Source organism: Pristiophorus japonicus, chromosome 21 (assembly GCF_044704955.1).
Source record: "Pristiophorus japonicus isolate sPriJap1 chromosome 21, sPriJap1.hap1, whole genome shotgun sequence".
Lineage (NCBI taxonomy): Eukaryota > Metazoa > Chordata > Chondrichthyes > Pristiophoridae > Pristiophorus > Pristiophorus japonicus.
In genome coordinates this window covers 56,459,949-56,480,353 of record NC_091997.1, presented here as the reverse complement: position 1 = coordinate 56,480,353, position 20,405 = coordinate 56,459,949, and the positions used below count along the sequence as shown (strand labels likewise).

The 20,405-nt window shown below is 46.7% G+C and overlaps 1 protein-coding gene across 1 annotated transcript in view; it reads left to right on the top strand.

The window, feature by feature from the left end:
- Positions 1–19,714, top strand: part of LOC139234007 (1-phosphatidylinositol 4,5-bisphosphate phosphodiesterase delta-3-like) — a 102,553-nt gene extending 82,839 nt beyond the window's left edge. The window contains exons 14-15 of the mRNA XM_070864799.1: positions 8,000–8,149; positions 16,639–19,714. Of these exons, the coding sequence (XP_070720900.1) occupies positions 8,000–8,149; positions 16,639–16,727 (239 nt within the window). The 3' untranslated portion in view covers positions 16,728–19,714. The remainder of the gene's footprint in view (positions 1–7,999; positions 8,150–16,638) is intronic.
- Positions 19,715–20,405: the final 691 nt, after the last annotated feature.

Below are 20,405 nucleotides of genomic sequence, written 5' to 3'. Positions count from 1 at the left end.
GTGGATATTGTCCACATTTCAGGGCATTGTTCAGATGTTGAGGGTCGATACATACTCGTATATTTGCATTTGGTTTTTGTACTGACACTAGACTGGATACCCAGTCCATCGGTTCAACCACTTTCGTGATGATTTGTCGTTTTTCCAAATGATCAAGTTCCTCTTTCAGCGTTTGTTTGATTGCTATTGGTACCTGTCTGGGTGGCATTACAGCTGGTGTCGCTGATTCTTTAAGTTCAAAGTGAACTGTCCCTGGCATGTGTCTTAAGTCTCTTAAACACATCCTGATACGCATTGTTGACATCAGTTTTTGACGCTAGCGAGACGTTTGCCTTGTTTGTAGTTTGCGATTCGCGCATGTCATGTATCTTACATTATTATATATAATTGTATCCTAACATGCTATACATGACTAATAAGATATGACCTGTAACCACCAGCATACCTTACCACCAGGGGTGCACTTGCAAGAGACAGGTATATAAGGACAGGTCTCAAGCAAGTGCAGCATTCCAGAGCTGTGAAATAAAGGTGCAGGTCCAGAGTGACCTTGACTTCACTACATGCCTCGTGTGAATCTGTACTGAGGGGACAGGACTTTACAGTGGCGACGAGTTACGGGATTACAGAATCCACAGAATGGCGAACAATGGATCAGATGAAAAGTACAATGCGGGAGACAATTGGGAGGACTTTATAGAAAGGCTCCAGCAAAGCTTTGTAAACAAAGACTGGATAGGCAACGATAAGGCAGACAAGAGAAGAGCCCATCTCTTGATGAGCTGTGACTCGAAAACATACGCTTTAATGAAGGATCTGTTGACATCCGAGAAACCAGCAAGCAAGTTGTTTGAAGAATTGAGCACACTGGTAAGAGACACCTGAAGCCAGGGAGCAGCCTACACATGGCCAGACACAGGTTCTACAACTACAGATGCTGTGTGGGCCAGAGCATATCCGACTTCGTGTCGGAACTTCGGAGGTTGGCTAGTTTATGTGAGTTCTCCAATGAACTGAGGAGAGAAATGCTGAAAGACTTTTTCATTGAAGGAATAGACCACGCAGGCATATTCCGAAAGCTCATAGGGACCAAGAACCTGACCTTAGAGGCAGCAACACTGGTTGCACAGACATTCTTGGTAGGGGAAGAAGAAACGAGGTTGATTTACAATGCAAGTACGACAACTAACGAAATATCGGAAGAAGAAGTTCACAGCACTAAACAAGCTGCTACCTCCACATACAGACAAAACCGGGAGAACAGGCTCTCGACAACAGGCAGAAGCCATCAAGGGCCACAGGAATGGTCGTTCACACTTCATCAACCCACAATGCGAGCAATCAACTACAAACTGAGAGAAGCTCAAGAGAGATCAGCCAGACGCAGCTCATTCTTTGGGAACAATTTGAACAATGGAATAGGTCTGTGCTGGAGGTGTGGGGGTGGGCACTCATCAAGGGGATGTCAATTTCAGCAGGCTGTTTGCAGAAATTGTGAATATACAAGGCATTTGGCCCGCATGTGCAAAAAAACGGCAGCTCGGCTGGTATACGAATCGGATGGGTCGGAAAGCAGACCAGAAGATGGTGGGGACAGTACCCGGGACTCCTCCTATAATGATGAGGGTCCTACTCAACGGGATATCTGTCAACATGGAGCTGGATACGGGAGCGAGTCAATCTCTCATGAGCGCTCAATAATTTGAACAACTGTGGCCACATAAAAGAGACAGACCAAAACTCACAAGGGTCGTCACCACACTAAGGACCTATACCAAAGAAATCGTACCAGTCCTCGGCAGCGCTATGCTCTCTGTCACACACAAAGGGACAGTGAACCGACTTCCCCTGTGGATTGTCCCCGGAGACCCCCCAGCACTGCTGGGGAGAAGCTGGCTAGCAAAACTAAACTGGAAATGGGATGATGTCCATGCCATGTCATTAGAGGAACGGACCTCCTGCTCAACAGTTATAAAGCGATTTGAACATCTCTTTCAGCCAGGTGTGCGCACTTTCAAAGGGGTCAAAGTCAAAATCTACATCACACAGGATGCTAGACCGGTCCATCACAAGGCCAGAGCTGTACCCTATGTGATGAGTGAAAAGATTGAACACGAACTAGACAGGCTTCTGTGGGAAGGCATTATATCACCTGTGGAATTTAGCGACTGGGCAAGTCTCATCATCCCAGTCATGAAGCCTGATGGATCTGTACAAATCTGTGGGGACTACAAATCTACCATAAACAGAGTCTCCCTACAGGAACAATACCCGCTGCCCAGAGCGGAGGACTTATTTGCCACATTGGACGGAGGTAAACTTTTCTCAAAATTAGACCTCACATCTGCGTATATGACGCAAGAATTGACTGAGGAATCCAAGCTACTCACCACCATCAACACACATCGAGGCCTTTTCATGTACAATCGATGCCCATTCGGCATCAGGTCGGCAGCTGCCATATTCCAGCGCAACATGGAGAGTCTGCTCAAGTTCATCCCGGGGACGGTTGTATTTCAAGACGACATACTTATCACGGGCAGGGACACCAACTCCCATCTCCGTCATTTGGAGGAAGTTCTAAAGCGGTTGGATCGGGTAGGCCTATGAGTCAAGAAATCCAAGTGCCCGTTTCTCGCACCCGAGGTTGAATTTTTGGGCAGAAGGATTGCCGCTGATGGAATCCGCCTAACAGAGTCCAAAACAGAAGCAATTCGCCTGGCACCCAGGCCCCGGAATGTCTCAGAACTGCGTGCCTTTCTCTGGCTACTCAATTACTTTGGGAACTTTATGCAGAACTTAAGCACGCTGCTGGAGCCACTCCACATGCTACTCAGGAAGGGGTGTGATTGGTTTTGGGGAGACGCCCAGGAACGCGCCTTCAATAAGGCACGCAACTTTCTGTGTTCCAACAGTGTTTTTGACTTTCTTTGACCCAGATAAAAAGCTAGTTCTCTCATGCGATGCGTCAGCATATGGGGTCAGGTGCGTTTTGCAACATGTGAATAGTGCATGCAAATTACAACCCATAGCTTATGCCTCCAGGTCACTTTCGCGGGCGGAGCGCGGGTACGGAATGGTAGAGAAGTAGGCGCTCGCGTGCGTGTATGGTGTCAAAAAGATGCACCAATACCTTTTCGGGGCCAAGTTCGCGTTAGAAACTAACCACAAGCCCCTCAGGTCCCTCCTATCCGAGAGCAAGGCAATAAACGCCAACGCCTCAGCGCGAATTCAACGGTGGGCACTCATGCTGGCGTCCTACGACTATACCATAAGGCACAGACCAAGCACAGCCAACTGTGCCGACGCGCTCAGCAGGCTACCCCTGGTGACCACGGAAGGGTCTGACGCACAGGACTGTGAAATAGTCATGGCAATCAATGCCTTTGAGTCCACAGGTTTGCCCATGACGGCTCGCCAAATCAGAGCCTAGACGGCCAGCGACCCCACGTTATCCTTTGTAAAAAGATGTGTCCTAACCGGTGACTGGGCAGAGGCTCGCGATGCCTGCCCTGAGGAATTAAAACCCTTTCACAGGTGCATGCATGAGCTATCAATACAAGCAGACTGCCTGATGTGGGGCAGCCGAGTAGTCATGCCTCTGTGAGGCAGAGAGGCATTTGTCCGGGAGCTCCACCGCAAGCACCCGGGGATCGTTCTCATGAAGGCCATAGCCAGATCCCACGTCTGGTGGCCTGGTATTGACGCGGACTTGGAGCTCTGCGTCCGAAGGTGCACCATTTGTGCCCAACTCAGCAATGCCCCCAGTGAGGCTCCACTGAGCCCCTGGCCCTGGCCTACCAAATCGTGGTTGCGGGTGCACGTAGACTATGCAGGCCCATTCATGGGCAAAATGTTCCTCGTAGTTGTAGATGCATTTTCAAAGTGGATCGAATGCACCATTTTAAACTCGAGCACAACCTCAACCACTGTGGAGAGCCTCGCAACCATGTTTGCAATGCACGGAATCCCTGACACATTGGTCAGTGACAATGGTCTGTGCTTCACCAGCGCAGAATTCCAAGACTTTATAATTGACCATGGCATAAATCACGTCAAGACGGCACCGTTCAAGCCGTCCTCCAACGGCCAGGCAGAGAGAGCAGTGCAGATCATTAAACAAGGCATGCTTAAAATCCAAGGTCCCACGCTGCAGGGTCGCCTGTCGCGACTGCTGCTGGCATACAGATCTCGTCCGCACTCACTGACTGGGATTCCCCCCCGCGCAACTGTTGATGAAAAGGACTTTAAAAACAAGGCTCTCATTAATCCTCCCAGACATGCACAAAATCGTTGAGGCAAAGTGCCGTAAGCTGACTGAGTACCATGACAGAAATTCGAGGGGGAGATGGAATGAGATAGGGGACAAAGTGTTTGTACTAAACTATGGCAGGGGTCCCAAATGGCTTGCAGGGACAGTAAAGGGCAAGGAAGGAAACAGGCTGCTGGTAGTACAAATGGACAATGGCACAACCTGCTGGAGGCATGCAGACCAAGTCAAAAGCAGATTTACCAACAACACTGCGGAACCAGAGGCAGACTACAATGTGGAACTCGCACCACACCTGGTGGACAGACAGAGGGAACAACCTGAGGAAAGGGCAATCCCAACAGACAGCCCAGGCGAGTCAACAACAATCACACCAATCTAAACAGACAGCCCAGGCGAGATACCAGCAACCACACCCAAAGGAAAACAGACACCAAGGCAAACAACTGAACCACAACTCAGACGCTCCACACGAGAGCGTAGACCACCTGAGAGACTGAACCTATAAAGACAATAAGACCTTGGGGGAGGGTGATGTCATGTATCTTACATTATTATATATAACTGTATCCTAACATGCTATACATGATTGTAATAAGATATGACCTGTAACCACCAGCATACCTTACCACTAGGGGTGCACTTGCAAGAGGTAAAAAGGACAGGCCTCAGGCAAGTGCAGCATTCCAGAGCTGTGAAATAAAGGTGCAGGTCCAGAGTGACCTTGACTTCACTGCATGCCTCGTGTGAATCTGTACTGAGGGGACAGGACTTTACAGCATGGTTCGTTTACCATCGTGATATTCTGATGCTGCACTTTTATCAGTTGTAGCTGTTGAGCAGTGGGTGAGCCAATCAGTGGTGCACTTTGGCTCTCAATGATCACAAAGGGCACAACGTACTTTTGCTTGTTCTTTGTATTTTGCACTGGCACATTAAAAGTCCCTACCACTGGAATGGTTGTATGGTTGTCATATAGTGGCAGTATTGTCTTAGATTCTTTTATCTTTAAGCCTTTAGGTAAGTATCTCTGAGGTAGCACATTGCATGTGGCCCCACAATCTATTTGCATTTTTACCATTTGACCTTTAATGGCGAAGGTAGCCATAATCTTGTTAGGATGCTTTCTGTCAGCATTGTCCTTGATTGTGCGATCAACTTTACCAAGCACCTTTACAGTCATGACTTCAAAATCAGAATCATAACTCTCTTCATATAGTGTATGAACTTTTGGCTTGCCCTTATATTTAGGGTTATGTGTAGACTTCTGCCTCGATCCACTCTGTCTGCACTTTTGAGAAAAGTGATTTAATTTGCTGCAACTTGTGCAGGTCTTCCCATATGCTGGGCATTTAGTTTTTTGACAGCTCATGTATTTCGCTACAGTATCTGCAATTGTTCGTGAACTCTTTGTCTGTGAATTTTTTTTTTGTGGGTCAGTGTTTCTGTCCGACAGCTTTGACATCTTCATTTTAGTGAGCTTCGTGGATTTCATTTGCGCAACTGTGGCCTCTGTAGCTTTACAGAGCATCACACATTTATCCAGTGTTAGGCTTGATTCTTGCAACAGCCCCTTACGCAGAGTGTTATCAGATATTCCACAGACTATGTGGTCTTTGATGAAATCATCCCTCATATTGTCAAAATCACATGACGATGCTACTCTCTCACTTTCACAAGCTATCTGTCAAACCGCTCGTCCCCTTGTGCACAGTTGTTAAACTGGAACTGTTCATAGATGTTGTTGGTTTTACCTTTACAGTACTCTTCCCAGAGCTCCCAAATAATCTAAATTTCCTGCTTGTCTTCCTCTGATTTGTAGGAAAAATTATTGTGGCTATCTAGGGCATCGCTGCCAATGGCAGTGATACACGTTGCAACCCTAACTCTACCTGGGTTTTCCACAATATTCGTGATAATTTCATAGCTGTCCCACAGCTGTTTGAATTTTTTCCAGTTGGCTTTCAAATCGCCCGTCACCTGAAATGGAGGTGGGAGAGGAATGTGTGCGGGAGTTGGCACTGTGGTGGTCATGATAGCTCGCTACAGTTTAAGACTTTGAGTTTGTCACATACATGCACACAGTTCAAATACCCAGAGGACCAGAACAAGTCTAATAGTAAAATATCATGGTCATGTAATTGTAGAAATACTTTTTCAGTCGAGACTTTACAATAACCTATGCCACTTTAACTTTACTTTACTAATGCCTCTAGATTATTTTACAAGGTTTGGACTATTTATCGGCCTTCACAGATCCATGCGCGATGTGTAGGAAGCACGCTCTGCACTGCACTGCTTAACGTCGATTTCGATCGGCTCAAAAAAGTCTTATAGTTCCAATATTTCAGTCGTAGATGCGTTCAACGAAAGATCAGAAGTCTCCGCTTCTGACACCGTATTTTATAGTCTTTTGAACACTCTTAGTTCAACTTAACTCTGTTTATTTGGGAGATCTCAGACAGCCGTGTGGAGCTTAAGATGGCGTTCCTTCACAGACCCTCTCTCTTAGTTATGAGGACAGATTGGATAGGCTGGGTTTGTTCTCATTGGAACAGAGGAGTTTGGGACGAGACCTCATTGAAGTGTACAAAATATTGAGGGGCCTGGACATAGTGGATAGTAAAGGTCTATTTCCATTGGTGGAGGGGTCTATTATGAAGGGACATAGTTTTAAGGTGGTTGTTGGGAGGGTTAGAGGGGATTTGAGGGGGGCTTCTTTACGCAGAGGGTTGTGGGATCTGGAACTCGCTGCCTGGAAGAGTGGTGGATGCAGAAACCCTCACCACTTTTAAGAGATGGTTGGATAGGCACTTAAAGTGCAGTAACCTGTAGGGTTACGGACCGAGAGCTGGTAATTGGGATTAGACTGGATGACCTTTTGTTGGTCGATGCAGTATTAATGGTAAGTACTGCAGGGAATAGAATACGGCCAGGGTGATCTGGACTAGTTTCGATCGCCTGGATGGGTCGGAGAGGAATTTTCCCAGATTTTTTTCTCCCTAAATTGACCTGGATTTTTATCTGGTTTTTGCCTCTCCCAGGAGATCACATGGCTCCGGTTGGGGTGGAGTGTAGAATGTTTTAGTATAACGGGTGTTGCAGTTGTGTGAGGCGGACTAGTTGGGCTGGGTGCTCTTTGCTTTTCCGTCATTGTTCATAGGTTTATATATAACCTTTAGGGCTGCTGACCGAAGGCTGTGTGGCTCTTTGTCGGCCGGCGCGGACACGATGGGCCGAAATTGCCTCCTTCTGCGCTGTAAATTTCTATGTTTCTATGTTTCTCAGTACAGCTCCCTATACCTCCCAGCTAGAGGATGCTATACATTATAGCGATAACTCCCAGCTAGAGGGCACTATACATTAACTTGTTACAATGGCCATGAGCCGGGTAGATCAGAAGGTCCCTGGTTCCATCCCGAGTCCGCGCTGATTTAACTGAACACGGCTAGAATGGCAGACAGACTGTTACTGTCGGCCTGGTCGCCTCCGAATTGGCTGAGATTCCCTCCCGCGTGGTGATGCATTGCTAGGTGCGCTTCCTCTCCACAGGAGGGAAAATGTGCTGCGGGCTCATTTCTTTGCTGGACAATTGAACTTTCAATCACAAGTCGGACTGTCCCCTTGTGCGGAAATATTTCCCAGCCATTGCGGAGTTGTGATGCGGGGAAGGCTGCTGAACTCTTAACAGGTATTTAACAGTCACACTATACTGTTGTTGAATTGCAGGTTTTAATCCGATCTGGAATGAATTGCTCCAGTTTACGATCAGTACTCCCGAGCTCGCTCTGATCCGCTTCGTTGTGGAGGATTATGATTCAGCTACCAGCAATGACTTCATCGGGCAGTTTACACTCCCGTTCATTAGTGTTAAAGAAGGTAATCACCACTTTACCTCCCACTCTGACACTGCCCCTCCCACTCTCTCATTGCCCCCCCCACTCTCACACTGCCCCTCCCACTCTGACACTGCCCCTGCCACTCTGACACGCCCCCCCACACTCTGCTTGTCAAGTCTCTACTAAAGTTCTGATTGGGTGCAGTGAATGTGCTCAGTTTGTGTCAATTCTTTAATCTCCAGGGAATTTTTTAAATCCCATTTTCTTTGTTTGCAAGAGGTTGGTTGAAAAGTCCGATCCCAGGTTGCTGCTGCAAGATGTGACTTTCCTGGTGAGGTTTGATGTATTCCTGGAGATTTGAACCTGTGACAATTGATCATGTGACACGGTTTGTGAATGTAATCACATTTACCTTAGTCGAGTAATTAGTCGACACATTTACCAGTGTCTTCCGCCCCTTCCATATTCCAAAGGGTGATGCACCAGATTTTGCAAGGTATTGAAGGGGTAGTATGTTAGAAACATAGAAAATAGGTGCAGGAGTAGGCCATTCGGCCCTTCAAGCCTGCACCATCATTCAATAAGATCATGGCTGATCATTCACCTCAGTACCCCTTTCGTGCTTTCTCTCCATACCTCTTGATCCCTTTAGCCGTAAGGGCCATATCTAACTCTCTCTTGAATATATCCAATGAACTGGCAACGACAACTCTCTGCAGCAGGGAATTCCACTGGTTAACAACTCTCTGAGTGAAGAAGTTTCTCCTCATCTCAGTCCTAAATGGCCTGCCCCTTATCCTTGGACTATGTCCCCTGGTTCTGGACTTCCCCAACATCAGGAACATTCCTCCTGCACCTAACCTGTCCTGTCCCGTCAGAATCTTATACGTTTCTATGAGATCCCCTCTCATCCTTCTAAACTCCAGTAAATAAAGGCCCAGTCGATCCAGTCTCTCCTCATATGTCAGTCCTGCTATCCCGGGAATCAGTCTGGTGAACCTTCGCTGCACTCCCTCAATATCAAGAACATCCTTCCTCAGATTAGGGGACCAAAACTGAACACAATATTCCAGGTGAGGCCTCACCAAGGCCCTGTCCAACTGCAGTAAGACCTCCATGCTCCTATACTCAAATCCCCTAGCTATGAAAGCCAACATACCATTTGCCTTTTTCACCGCCTGCTGTACCTGCATGGCAACTTTCAATGACTGATGAACCATGACACCAAGGTCTTGTTGCACCTCCCCTTTTCCTAATCTGCCGCCATTCAGATAATATTCTCCCTTCGTGTTTTTGCCCCCAAAGTGGAGAACCTCACATTTATCCACATTATACTGCATTTGCCATGTATTTTCACACTCACTTAACCTGTCCAACTCACCCTGCAGCCTCTTAGCATTCTTCTCACAGCTCACACTGCCACCCAGTTTAATGTCATCTGCAAACTTGGAGATATTACACTCAATTCCTTCATTTAAATCATTAATGTATATTGAAAATAGCTGGGATCCCAGCACTGAGCCCTGCGGCACCCCACTAGTCATTGCCTGTCATTCTGAAAAGGACCCGTTTATCCCGACTCTCTGCTTCCTGTCTGCCAACCAGTTCTCTATCCATGTCAGTACACTACCCCCAATACCATGTGCTTTAATTTTGCACACCAATCTCTTGTGTTGGACCTTGTCAATAGCCTTTTGAAAGTCCAAATACACCACATCCACTGGTTCTCCCTTGTCCACTCTACTAGTTACATCCTCAAAAAATTCTAGAAGATTTGTCAAGCATGATTTCCCTTTCATAAATCCATGTTGACTTGGACCGATCTTGTCACTGCTTTCCAAATGCACTGTTATTTCATCTTTAATAATTGATTCCAACATTTTCCCCACTACTGATGTCAGGCTAACCAGTCTATAATTAAATATTTTCTATCTCCCTCCTTTTTTAAAAAGTGGTGTTACATTAGCTACCCTCCAGTCCATAGGAACTGATCCAGAGTCGATAGACTGTTGGAAAATGATCACCAATGCATCCACTATTTCTCGGGCCACTTCCTTAAGTACTCTGGATGCAGAATATCAGGACTCCATGGATTTATCGGTCTTCAATCTCATCAATTTCCCTAACACAATTTCCCGCCTAATAAGGATATCCTTCAGTTCCTCCTTCTCACTAGACCCTCGGTCCCCTAGTACTTCCGGAAGGTTATTTGTGTCTTCCTTTGTGAAGACAGAACCAAAGTTTTTGTTCAACTGATCTGCCATTTCTTTGTTCCCTATTATAAATTCACCTGAATCTGACTGCAAGGGACCTACGTTTGTCTTCACTAATCTTTTTCTTTTCACATATCTATAGAAGCTTTTGCAGTCAGTTTTTATGTTCGCGGCAAGCTTCCTCTCATACTCTATTTACCCCTCTTAATTAAACCCTTTGTCCTCCTTTGCTGAATTCTAAATTTCTCGCAGTCCTCAGGTTTTTCTGGCCAGTTTATATGCCTCTTCCTTGGATTTAACACTATCCTTAATTTCCCTTGTTAGCCACGGTTGAGCCACCTTCCCCGTTTTATTTTTACTCCAGATAGGGATGTACAATTGTTGAAGTTCATCCATATGATCTTTAAATGTTTGCCATTGCCTATCCACTGTCAACCCCTTAAGTATCATTTGCCAGTCTATTCTCGCCAATTCACACCTCATACCATCGAAGTTACCTTTCCTTAAGTTCAGGACCCTAGTCTCTGAATTAATTGTGTCACTCTCCATCTTAATAAAGAATTCTACCATATTATGGTCACTCTTACCCAAGGGGCTTCGCACAACAAGATTGCGAATTAGTCCTTTCTCATTACACATCACCCAGTCTGGGATGGCCAGCCCTCTAGTTGGTTCCTCAACATATTGGTCCAGAAAATCATCCCTAATACGCGCTCCAGGAAATCCTCCTCCACCGTATTGCTACCAGTTTGATTAGCCCAAACTATATGTAGATTGAAGTCGCCCATGATAACTGCTGTACCTAGTTAGATGATATACTAATTTCAGCACCAAACAGGCAAATTCATAATGACATATTGAATGAAGTCCTCAAACTGCTAGAGAAGCACAAAGTACGAGTGACTGCTCGCAAGTGTGAGTTATTTCAAAACTCAGTGGAGTACTTAGGGCACAGAGTGGACAAAGATGGTTTACATCCAACCAAGGGAAAGCTGATGCAATCAGAAATGCACCCATTCCCAGGAATGTCACTGAACTTCGATCATGTTTGGGTCTTTTGAACTATTATGGTCACTGCTGCTGGTACTTTACTTGTATCAAAACTATCTGATGAGTCAGAAATAATTGAATCATTCCAATCTTCAGCTCCTTGCACGTCTGTAGGCAAAATATGATCAACGTGAACAAACCTACTAATCTCTTCAGCTGTGACTGGCAGTTCATCAATATTTGAAAACTAGAACACTTCTTCCCTATCGGGTGTAACTTGTGATGGGGAAGGCAATCTAGACATAGCATCAGCATTATTGTGATCAGCTGATCGTCTGTATTCAATATCATATGTATATGCTGACAAAATCAAAGCCCATTTCTGCATTCGGGCTGCAGCTAATGTTGGAACTGGGGACTTTGGATGGTGGATTGCTGTCAGGGGCTTATGGTCTGTAATGATGGTAAACTTATGACCTTACAAGTATTTGTGGAACTTCTTGACCCCAAAAATTAATGCCAAAGCTTCCCTTTCGATTTGCGCATAATTATGCTCACTGGCACTGGCGTGAAGCAAAAGCAATTGGTCTCTCCTCCTCACTATGTAGTATATGAGAGATCACTGCCCCAACTCCATATGGAGAGGCGTCACATGCTAGCTTGATCTCCTTAGCTACGCCATAGTGAACTAACATGGTGCTCTCTGTCAATTTGCTTTTACACTCCTTAAATGCTGCATCGCATTCTTCTGACCACTTCCAATGGACCTGTTTTTTCAACAGTTCATTCAATGGATGTAATACTGTAGCCAAATTTGGTAGGTACTTCCCATAATAGTTCAAAAGACACAAAAATGATCGAAGTTCAGTGACATTCTCAGGAGTGGGTGCATTTCTGATTGCATCCAGTTTTTCCATGGTTGGATGTAAACCATCTTTGTCTACTCTGTAACCTAAGTACTCCACTGAGTTTTGAAATAACTCACACTTGTGAGCAGACATTCATACTCTGTGCTTCTCTAGTCGTTTGAGGACTTCATTCAATATGTTTGTAGCTGAAATTAGTATGTCATCTAAATAACATACTACCCCTTCAATACCTTGCAAAATCTGGTTCATCACCTTTTGGAATATGGCAGGGGCGGAAGACACTCCAAATGGCAGCCTATTAAATTGATATAGGCCTAGGTGAGTATTTATAGGCAAGCATGACTTGGACTCCTCATCTAACTCAAATTGTAAGTAGGCATTTGTAAGATCCATCTTTGAGAAGATCTGACCACCTGTCAGTGTTGTGAACAAATGTTCTACATTTGGCAATGAATGGGGGAGATTATCCCTAGAATCTGGTTTACAGTTACTTTATAATCACCACACAATCTTACCTTACCATCTGACTTAGGCTACACCCATTGTTGTTGTACCTATTACATAGATCTATCAGAGATAATGTTCTCAGTCTCTATCTTTTGAGTTCTTGCTCAACTTTCTCCTTGAGTGCATGGTATGGGACGTGGATTGAAGTAAACTGTTCTAGCGTCCTTCTGTACCCTGACACTCGCCTTGAAGCCTTGGATCGAACTGCCTGTTTCGCAGAACACCTTCGGATACTTCTTGATGACATCATCCTTCAATGCAAATCTCATTTCAACGTGAAAAATCTCACTCCAATCCAGCTTCAGTGATCTCAACCAATTTCTTCCTAGTAAGGCGGGCTTGTCTCCTTCCACTACTAAGAGAGGCAAGCTCTGAAATTGATCCATGTATTTCACCGGTATAGTGATACGACCTACCACAGGAATGTTCTCACCCGAGTAGCCTCACAGCTCTATCTTGAATTTCTCCAATGGGAAATCACACAATTTGTCGACATATAGCGAACCCGATACTACACTCACGGATGCACCAGTGTCGATTTCCATGCGTATCTTGGTTCCTGCAACGTCTATGTGGATTATGATAATTTTCGAATCACTTTTAGATATCTTCATGCTTCTGATGACATGTATCTCTTCATCCTGTCCCTTTTCTTCCATGCTATGTAGTCTCTGGGGATTTCTACTTATAGCCTTGACAGTTGGTTTACTCTTCAGTCGGCATGCCTTCGCAAGATGTCCAGTTTTCCTGCAGAAGAAACACTCTGCCTTCACATATGGACAACTTTGAGCAATGTGTTGGCCCAGGCACTGATAGCATGACTTCAATGCTCTGTTATCATTGGCCAGTTGCTGAGACCTTGGGGCCCAACTGCCTTTTAATTTGAACCTGCAGGTGATTCACCTCAGTTGTCTAATGACTTGAAACGGTGTGAAATTTCCAGGCGTATTGGTCGGCCATATCCATCGACATAGCTGTCTGACAAGCTAAATCAAACGTCAAGTTAGGGGCTGTCAACAACTTTCTTCTGATCACTTCATTTTCCATCCCACAAACAAAGCGGTCACACAATGCTCGGTCCTGAAAGTTTCTGAAATTACAGAGAGTGGATATCGTTTTTAATGCTACAATGTACTCTGATATTTTCTTCTGTAAACTGATCTCGTATTCCGAAACAATAACTTTCAGCAATTTCCAGGGGCTCAGGACTGTAGTGCTGTTCAATCTGCTTAAGTGATGTGTCCTTTGGCTTGACGGGAACAAGCACATTTTTCAGGGTTTCATACACCTCGGGCCCTGCTTCAGTTAAGAAAATGGATGCGCTTCTTTGCACTGACAAAATGGCCACCGTGCTCTATCCTTTGTTTATGATTGGGCCTTTTGGAGGATAAGCCACACCCTGAAGTTTCACAGGATGTGTAACTGGAACCGCCCACCCCAAGGTCTCACTGACTTTGTAAATTGTAACTCGATCCACTTTGACTTCCTGAAGCCAGAGCTCCTCAGCAGACAACAAGAGCCGGCCAAAAACTTGTACCCCAGTCCAAATGCTTGCCTCCCCCAGCTGAAGTGCCTTACTCCAGCGCAAGTGCATCCTCCCGCCCCCCCCCCCCCTCACTGTAGATGGGGCAGGCATTGTGTACGGATTGTTAACAGGTCTTTTGGGCATGACGTGAATCGTGACAGTGTTGTGACTTCTGGATATCATCCACTCCAACATTGTCCCTTGTACGGAGTTGGAAGAACGTGATCCATCTTCCCTGAGTTCCCTCCCTCCCCTCCGATCCCTCCCCCCAAGCCCGTGTCTCTCCTGCCCCTTCCCAGTCTTTATCTCTCTCTCCCCCCAGCCTCTTGCTCTCTCCCTTAGTCTCTCTCCTCCCCCCCCCTCCCCCACCAGTCTCTCCCCCCTCCAGTCGCTCTCTCCCTCGCCCTCGCTCTCGGCCCCCTGCCGCTTCTCTGCTCGCCGCCGCCGCTCACGGGCCCTTTTGGCCTAAGACCCACCACTCTCCGACAATTGGGAGGGAAGAGAGTCGGGGGGGGGGTCGGGGGCAAAGAGAGTTGGAGCCTCAGCTCCTGCTTCTCGGCACCACCTGGAGAGAATGATTCGGGCCGGGAGAGGCGATGGAGCTTGATGGGGCGGGGCTTGACAGATGCACGAGTACAAATAGTTCATCTCATGTTAGGCGGTCCCTCGAACGAGGATGACTTGCTTCCACGAGTTCACAGATGTTTCAACGAAGGACCCGATGTTCTAGTCCTGAACTCCAATTGAGGGGGTAGAAGATGCCTGTGCGTGGATTTTTTTTACGTGTAGTGACCGTTGCTCACCAGCCACCACACGGGCTTGACAGAGCTAGGTATTGGTTCAGTGGCAAGTACCCTCATTTGCCGGACCTCCGCCAGTAACTACAGCCCAGAGCAATAACTCAATATGTAACGACTCAAGTACGCGATCCCATACCTTATCCCCAACACACTACATCATTGGTCTGGCTATCAGAGGATCATAGAGCACAGAAGGAGGACATTCGGCCCACTGTGCCTACGCCAGCCCTTCAACAAAGCTATCAATTAGTCCCATTCCCCTGCTCTTTGCCCATAACCCTGCAAGGTTTTCTTTTTCAACTATTTATCCAATTCCCTTTTGAAAGTTACTATTAAATAGTTACACTGTAAGAAAATAGCCCGTTTTCTTTCGAACACCACACGATTATGGTTTTCATCATCGGTGACTTCGACAATACTATTCGCAGTGAAAAACATTTCTAGTCACTCCACATATGCTCCGAAAGTCTCACAATCGCATTGAAACTCCCCCAAGTGCTCTATTATTCCCATCGGCATGGCCATCTGGCCTCTGGCAGTTCAGATACGTGTGCTTGTAATTTACCTCGGATTTTTAGCTGTTAATCAAAAAAAAGAAGCCATCAAACTCTCTCTGTCAGTTGGCTGAATCATCCACCAACAAAAATTTCAGCTAGGTTATCCAGAAATCCTATCCTTCGTCGCCAATGTGATATCTTCTGTACGTCCTCACAAATACACAGGCTTTAAGATGGCTGATAACTTCAGGAACCTGTCAGGTGACCTGTTCCCTCTTTATTGTTGTAAACGGCAATGGCTGCATTACCACAGTAGCCCACTGGGTGGAGTTATATATATATCTTACACAGTGTCTTTCTCTCCATCAGTTTCTCTTTCTCTCTAGTGTGTGTTTCTTTCTCTCTGCCCCCACCCCCCACCCCCAGTTGCTCTCTCCAGATTTGGAGAGTCTCCTGACTATTTTTCTTGGCCCGCACACCCAGCAACGGTGCAACGTTTGTGAATAGCAGGGGCCCATTGCAAGCCACGACAGCTGGGAAGGCCCGTTTGTCCTGCATCACCAGCCGGGCCCGGGAGACCAATTTCCCATGGCGGCGGAGTCCTGCCCAAAGCGGGAGGGTTGGGAGCCCTGCCGTGAGGCAATGCTCGGCACCACATCACAACGTTTAATCTCCCTGTTAATAAATTGTTAGCTGAGGTACAGTAGATGCAGCATTGGCGCTGTGTGAGGTCAGCACTGAGGTTATTCAGACGGCGGGTTGTGCAGAGTGGGCTAATGCAGGGTCTAGGGCCCAGTCCTGCACCACCAATCCCCCGCCCCCCCCCCCCGCCGCTTTAATAAGAAAAGAAAGACTTGCATTTATATAGCGCCTTTCACGACCACCAACGTCCCAAAGCACGGTACAGCCAATGAAATACTTTTGGAGTGTAGCCACTGTTGTAATGTATGAAACGCGGCAGCCAATTTGCGCACAGCAAGCTCCCACAAACAGCAATGTGATAATGACCAGATAATCAGTTTTTTTTATTATGTTGATTGAGGGATAAATATTGGCCAGGACACCGGGGATAACTCCCCTGCTCATCTTCGAAGTAGTGCCAATAAGCGTCTCTGTTTGTATCTGCAGGCTATCGACACATCCACCTGCTGTCCAGAGACGCAGCCTCTCTCTCACCAGCCACGCTCTTTGTGCGGGTCAGGATTAAGAGCGTATAGCGCGGAGCGAGCGGGGATCTGCTCACAGTCTGACTACGTGATACAAACTGTTACTGTCACCCACACCACGCACCTGCCCAGTGCCAACCTCGACAAATCAGGGGGATGGAGACTGGAACTGATGTTGTTGCCTTCCTATCAATGGGCCCCGTGTACATTAATACTGCGTCGGTATTTTAGAATGTTAACAACAGTGAGTTACATGTTTTAAATTAGGTGTACATTTGTAGATTAGAATAATGTGTAGTGCATTTTTACAGAATTATTTTTACATGGGTGATGCAGAGTTTGAAAGCTCTCCCAGTTTTTGTAAAATAACTGTTTTGTCTTTGTTCAAGAACTTGCAACGTACGTTTATGTAGCGCCTTTAGTGTGTGGCCGAGCAGTGATCGGAGAATGGGGAGGGAAGGTGAGGAATGCAGGGTCAGACAGGTAGGTTTCGAGGCTGGCGAGCGAGGTAGCAAGGGTGAGATCTTTAGGGGACCCGCTAAGTGTGGGGCTGAGATAGTTGGAGGAGCAGGCACTGAATGTGGAGTGGAGCGAAATACAGAGGGGAGAGAGAGGGGGTGTTTAGAGGGTGGTTCAGAGGGAGGGAGGAGTTGACCACACAGGGACTTGCAGCCAATTTTAAATTTGCAATAAAAACAGAAAAAGCTGGAAATACTCAGCAGGTCAGGCAGCATCTGTGGAGCGAGAAACCGAGTTAATGTTTCAGGTCAGCCTTCGGCAGCGCTGGAAAAAGTTAGAGATGCAACAGGTTTTTAAGCAAGTGCAGGGGCAGGGAAAGGGGGGAGGGGAGGGAAGAACAAACAGGAAGGTCTCTCATTGGGCGGAAGGCAGAAGAGATTAAGAGACAAAAGGGATGATGGTGCAAGGCAAAAGGAGATGGTAATGGGACAAGTTAAGAAACAAAAGATGAGTCTAGAGAGGGTGTACATGGCAGAATCAGCAACAGCCGACGTGGGAGGCAGAGAAAATGTGCAATGTTGGTGGATGTGAGTAGGTCAGAGGAGCAGGATTGGTGCGAGGTAAGTTAGGGTCAGGGGAGTTTTGGAGGCTTTGAGCAATGGTGGGGTGAGGTCGGGGCAGATGTGCGGAGGTAGAAATAGTCAGTCACGCTATTGCCTGAATGGATGTGGGGTTTAAACATCTGCTTTAAGTGAAAGCAGGACACAAAGTGTGTGTGTTGTCAGGTGTGTCCTGAGTGAAGAGCCAGAGAGTGCCATGAAATATGAGATGTATTTTTAGCAACAGTAAAATCCCTTAATCCCACTTATCCCACCTTCTCACCAGATCCCTTAATCCCACTTATCCCACCTTCTCACCAGATCCCTTAATCCCACTTATCCCACCTTCTCACCAGATCCCTCAACCCCATTTGTCCCACCTTCTCACCAGATCCCTTAATCCCACTTATCCCAGCTTCTCACCAGATCCCACAATCCCCCCTACCTACCTTTACCTCAATGACTACTTTCCTCTGTACTTCACAGATTGCCCTTTTGTATGAAAGTTCGTCTGATGTCCCTCTCACTCCTAATTTCCTCATTTTACCCGTGTCCCGTGGGATTTGAACCCTTTATCATAGGGAACAGTTTTATCAGTTCCCTTTGTGATTTTGCCACCTCCACTTCTCCAAAGACAGCACAACTTCATCTTCCTTGAGCTTTGCTCAGAATGTAAACTCCTGATTCTTGGATTGCCCTTTGTGCCTTCTCGAGGAACAGTGATCGACTTGTTGTGCCTCAGAGAGGACATCTTGTGCAGCACCAGCTTTAAGCTGCACTCTGTCCCTCTGCTCACGGAGCCCAGAACCTCACTGGCCTAAATCTATTCCCAGACATAAACCATGACAAGCTCCTCTCCCAGCTTACGAACAAAGGCTGCTCAATCTGCACCTTGGCCACAGTAACTATAATACTTCACCAGAATGATCCTGGGGCAAAAAGGGATAACATTGGTTGCATAGACTAGGCTGGGACTCCATTGAATGTAGAAGATTACGGGGTAAACTAACTGAGTTTGAAAATGATTAAAGGGTTTGATCGGGTAGATCGAGAGATACTATTCCTTCTGGTGGGGGCAATCCAGAACAAGGGGGCATCACCTTAAAATTAGAGCCAGGCCGTTCAGGGGCGATGTCAGGAAGCACTTCTTCACACAGAGTGCTGGGAATCTGGAACTCTCTCCCCCCGAAAAGCTGTTGAGGCCGGGGGTCAATTGAAAATTTCAAAACTAAAATTGATAGATTTTTGTTACATGATGTTATTAAGGGTTACGGAACTAAGGCAGGTACATGGAGTTAAACTATGATCAGCCGTGATCTGATTGAATGATGGTACAGAATGGCCTGCTCCTGTTCCTATACATCTGCTCAGAGCCCCTGGACACCCTGAGGAGCAGTGTAGTCAGAGGCATGGCGGAGAGCTGAAGGTTCCTTCAGAGGCCAGTGAGCTGCCTGCCTGGGCTGATGGTGAAAGGTGCCCTCTGGCACTGAGAGATGTGGCCCTGATGGTCGGAACTTGGTCAGTGCTATGTCAGTTGATCTCAGTTGGGGCGGCTGTTGGGGATTTCTAGTTGGTCTGGGTGAACCTGGAGTTAGGGACAGGGTAAAGCTGCCATGGTTCCTGCAACTGATCACCATCCAGCAACCCCTAGTCCAAAGGTGTGGGTGTCGGCGAGGACAGAGCAGGGCTCGCATGTGATGCCCTGAAGGCTCAACTATCCAGGATCACTCTCGAAGGGTGGTCACTCAAAGAGAGTGGGCATTGGCTGTGGCATTGAACCCAGCGGAGAGGCGGGCAGGAAAATAAAAGAAAGGTGAGAAAACAGACGAGGATTAAAGAGATGAGGTGAGGAGCAGAATAAAAAGATTGATTGATTAAAACAGTGTGATACTAATCTAAATAACACAGCCATATCAGACTGTGAGTGACAGTCCTGCAATGTAAAGCACTATACTTTATAGAATAAATTATTAACAAGAACTCGGGGTTGTTAATAACAGATTGACACCAATCAGCAACACACCAAATTTTAAGACACCAAGTTATCCCAGCATGCTTCACAGTCGGAGGTCAGACCCAAGTAGGTGTGAGGTGAGAGGTCAGGGGTGGTGACTGGAATCTGCATTATAAGGATGCTCCTGTTTTACACCGATCCTCACCTCCGACAGCGTAGGGTTTTGTCCCACCCGATGAAGCGAAAAATAAAGCGAGGACCTCAGGTTATCTCAACCTCACCAATAACCTGCTCACCGAAGCTCAGTTTGGGTTCCGCCAGGACTACTCGGCTCCAGACCTCCTTACATCGAAACAGAAATTTACAGCGCAGAAGGAGGCCATTTCGGACCATCGTGTCCGCGCTGGCCGCCAAAGAGCCGCACGACCCTCGGTCATCAGCCATGAAGGTTACATATAAACCTATGAACAATGGCGGAAAGGTAAAGAGCACCCAGCCCAACCAGTCCGCCCCTTACACTGAAACATTCTACACTCCACCCCAACCGGAGCCATGTGATCTCCTGGGAGAGGCAAAAACCAGATTAAAAACCCAGGCCAATTGGGGAAAAGAAAATCTGGAAAAATTCCTTTCCGACCCATCCAGGTGATCAAAACTATTCCAGGAGATCACCCTGGCCGTGTTTGATTCCATGCAGTACTTATCATCATATCTGCG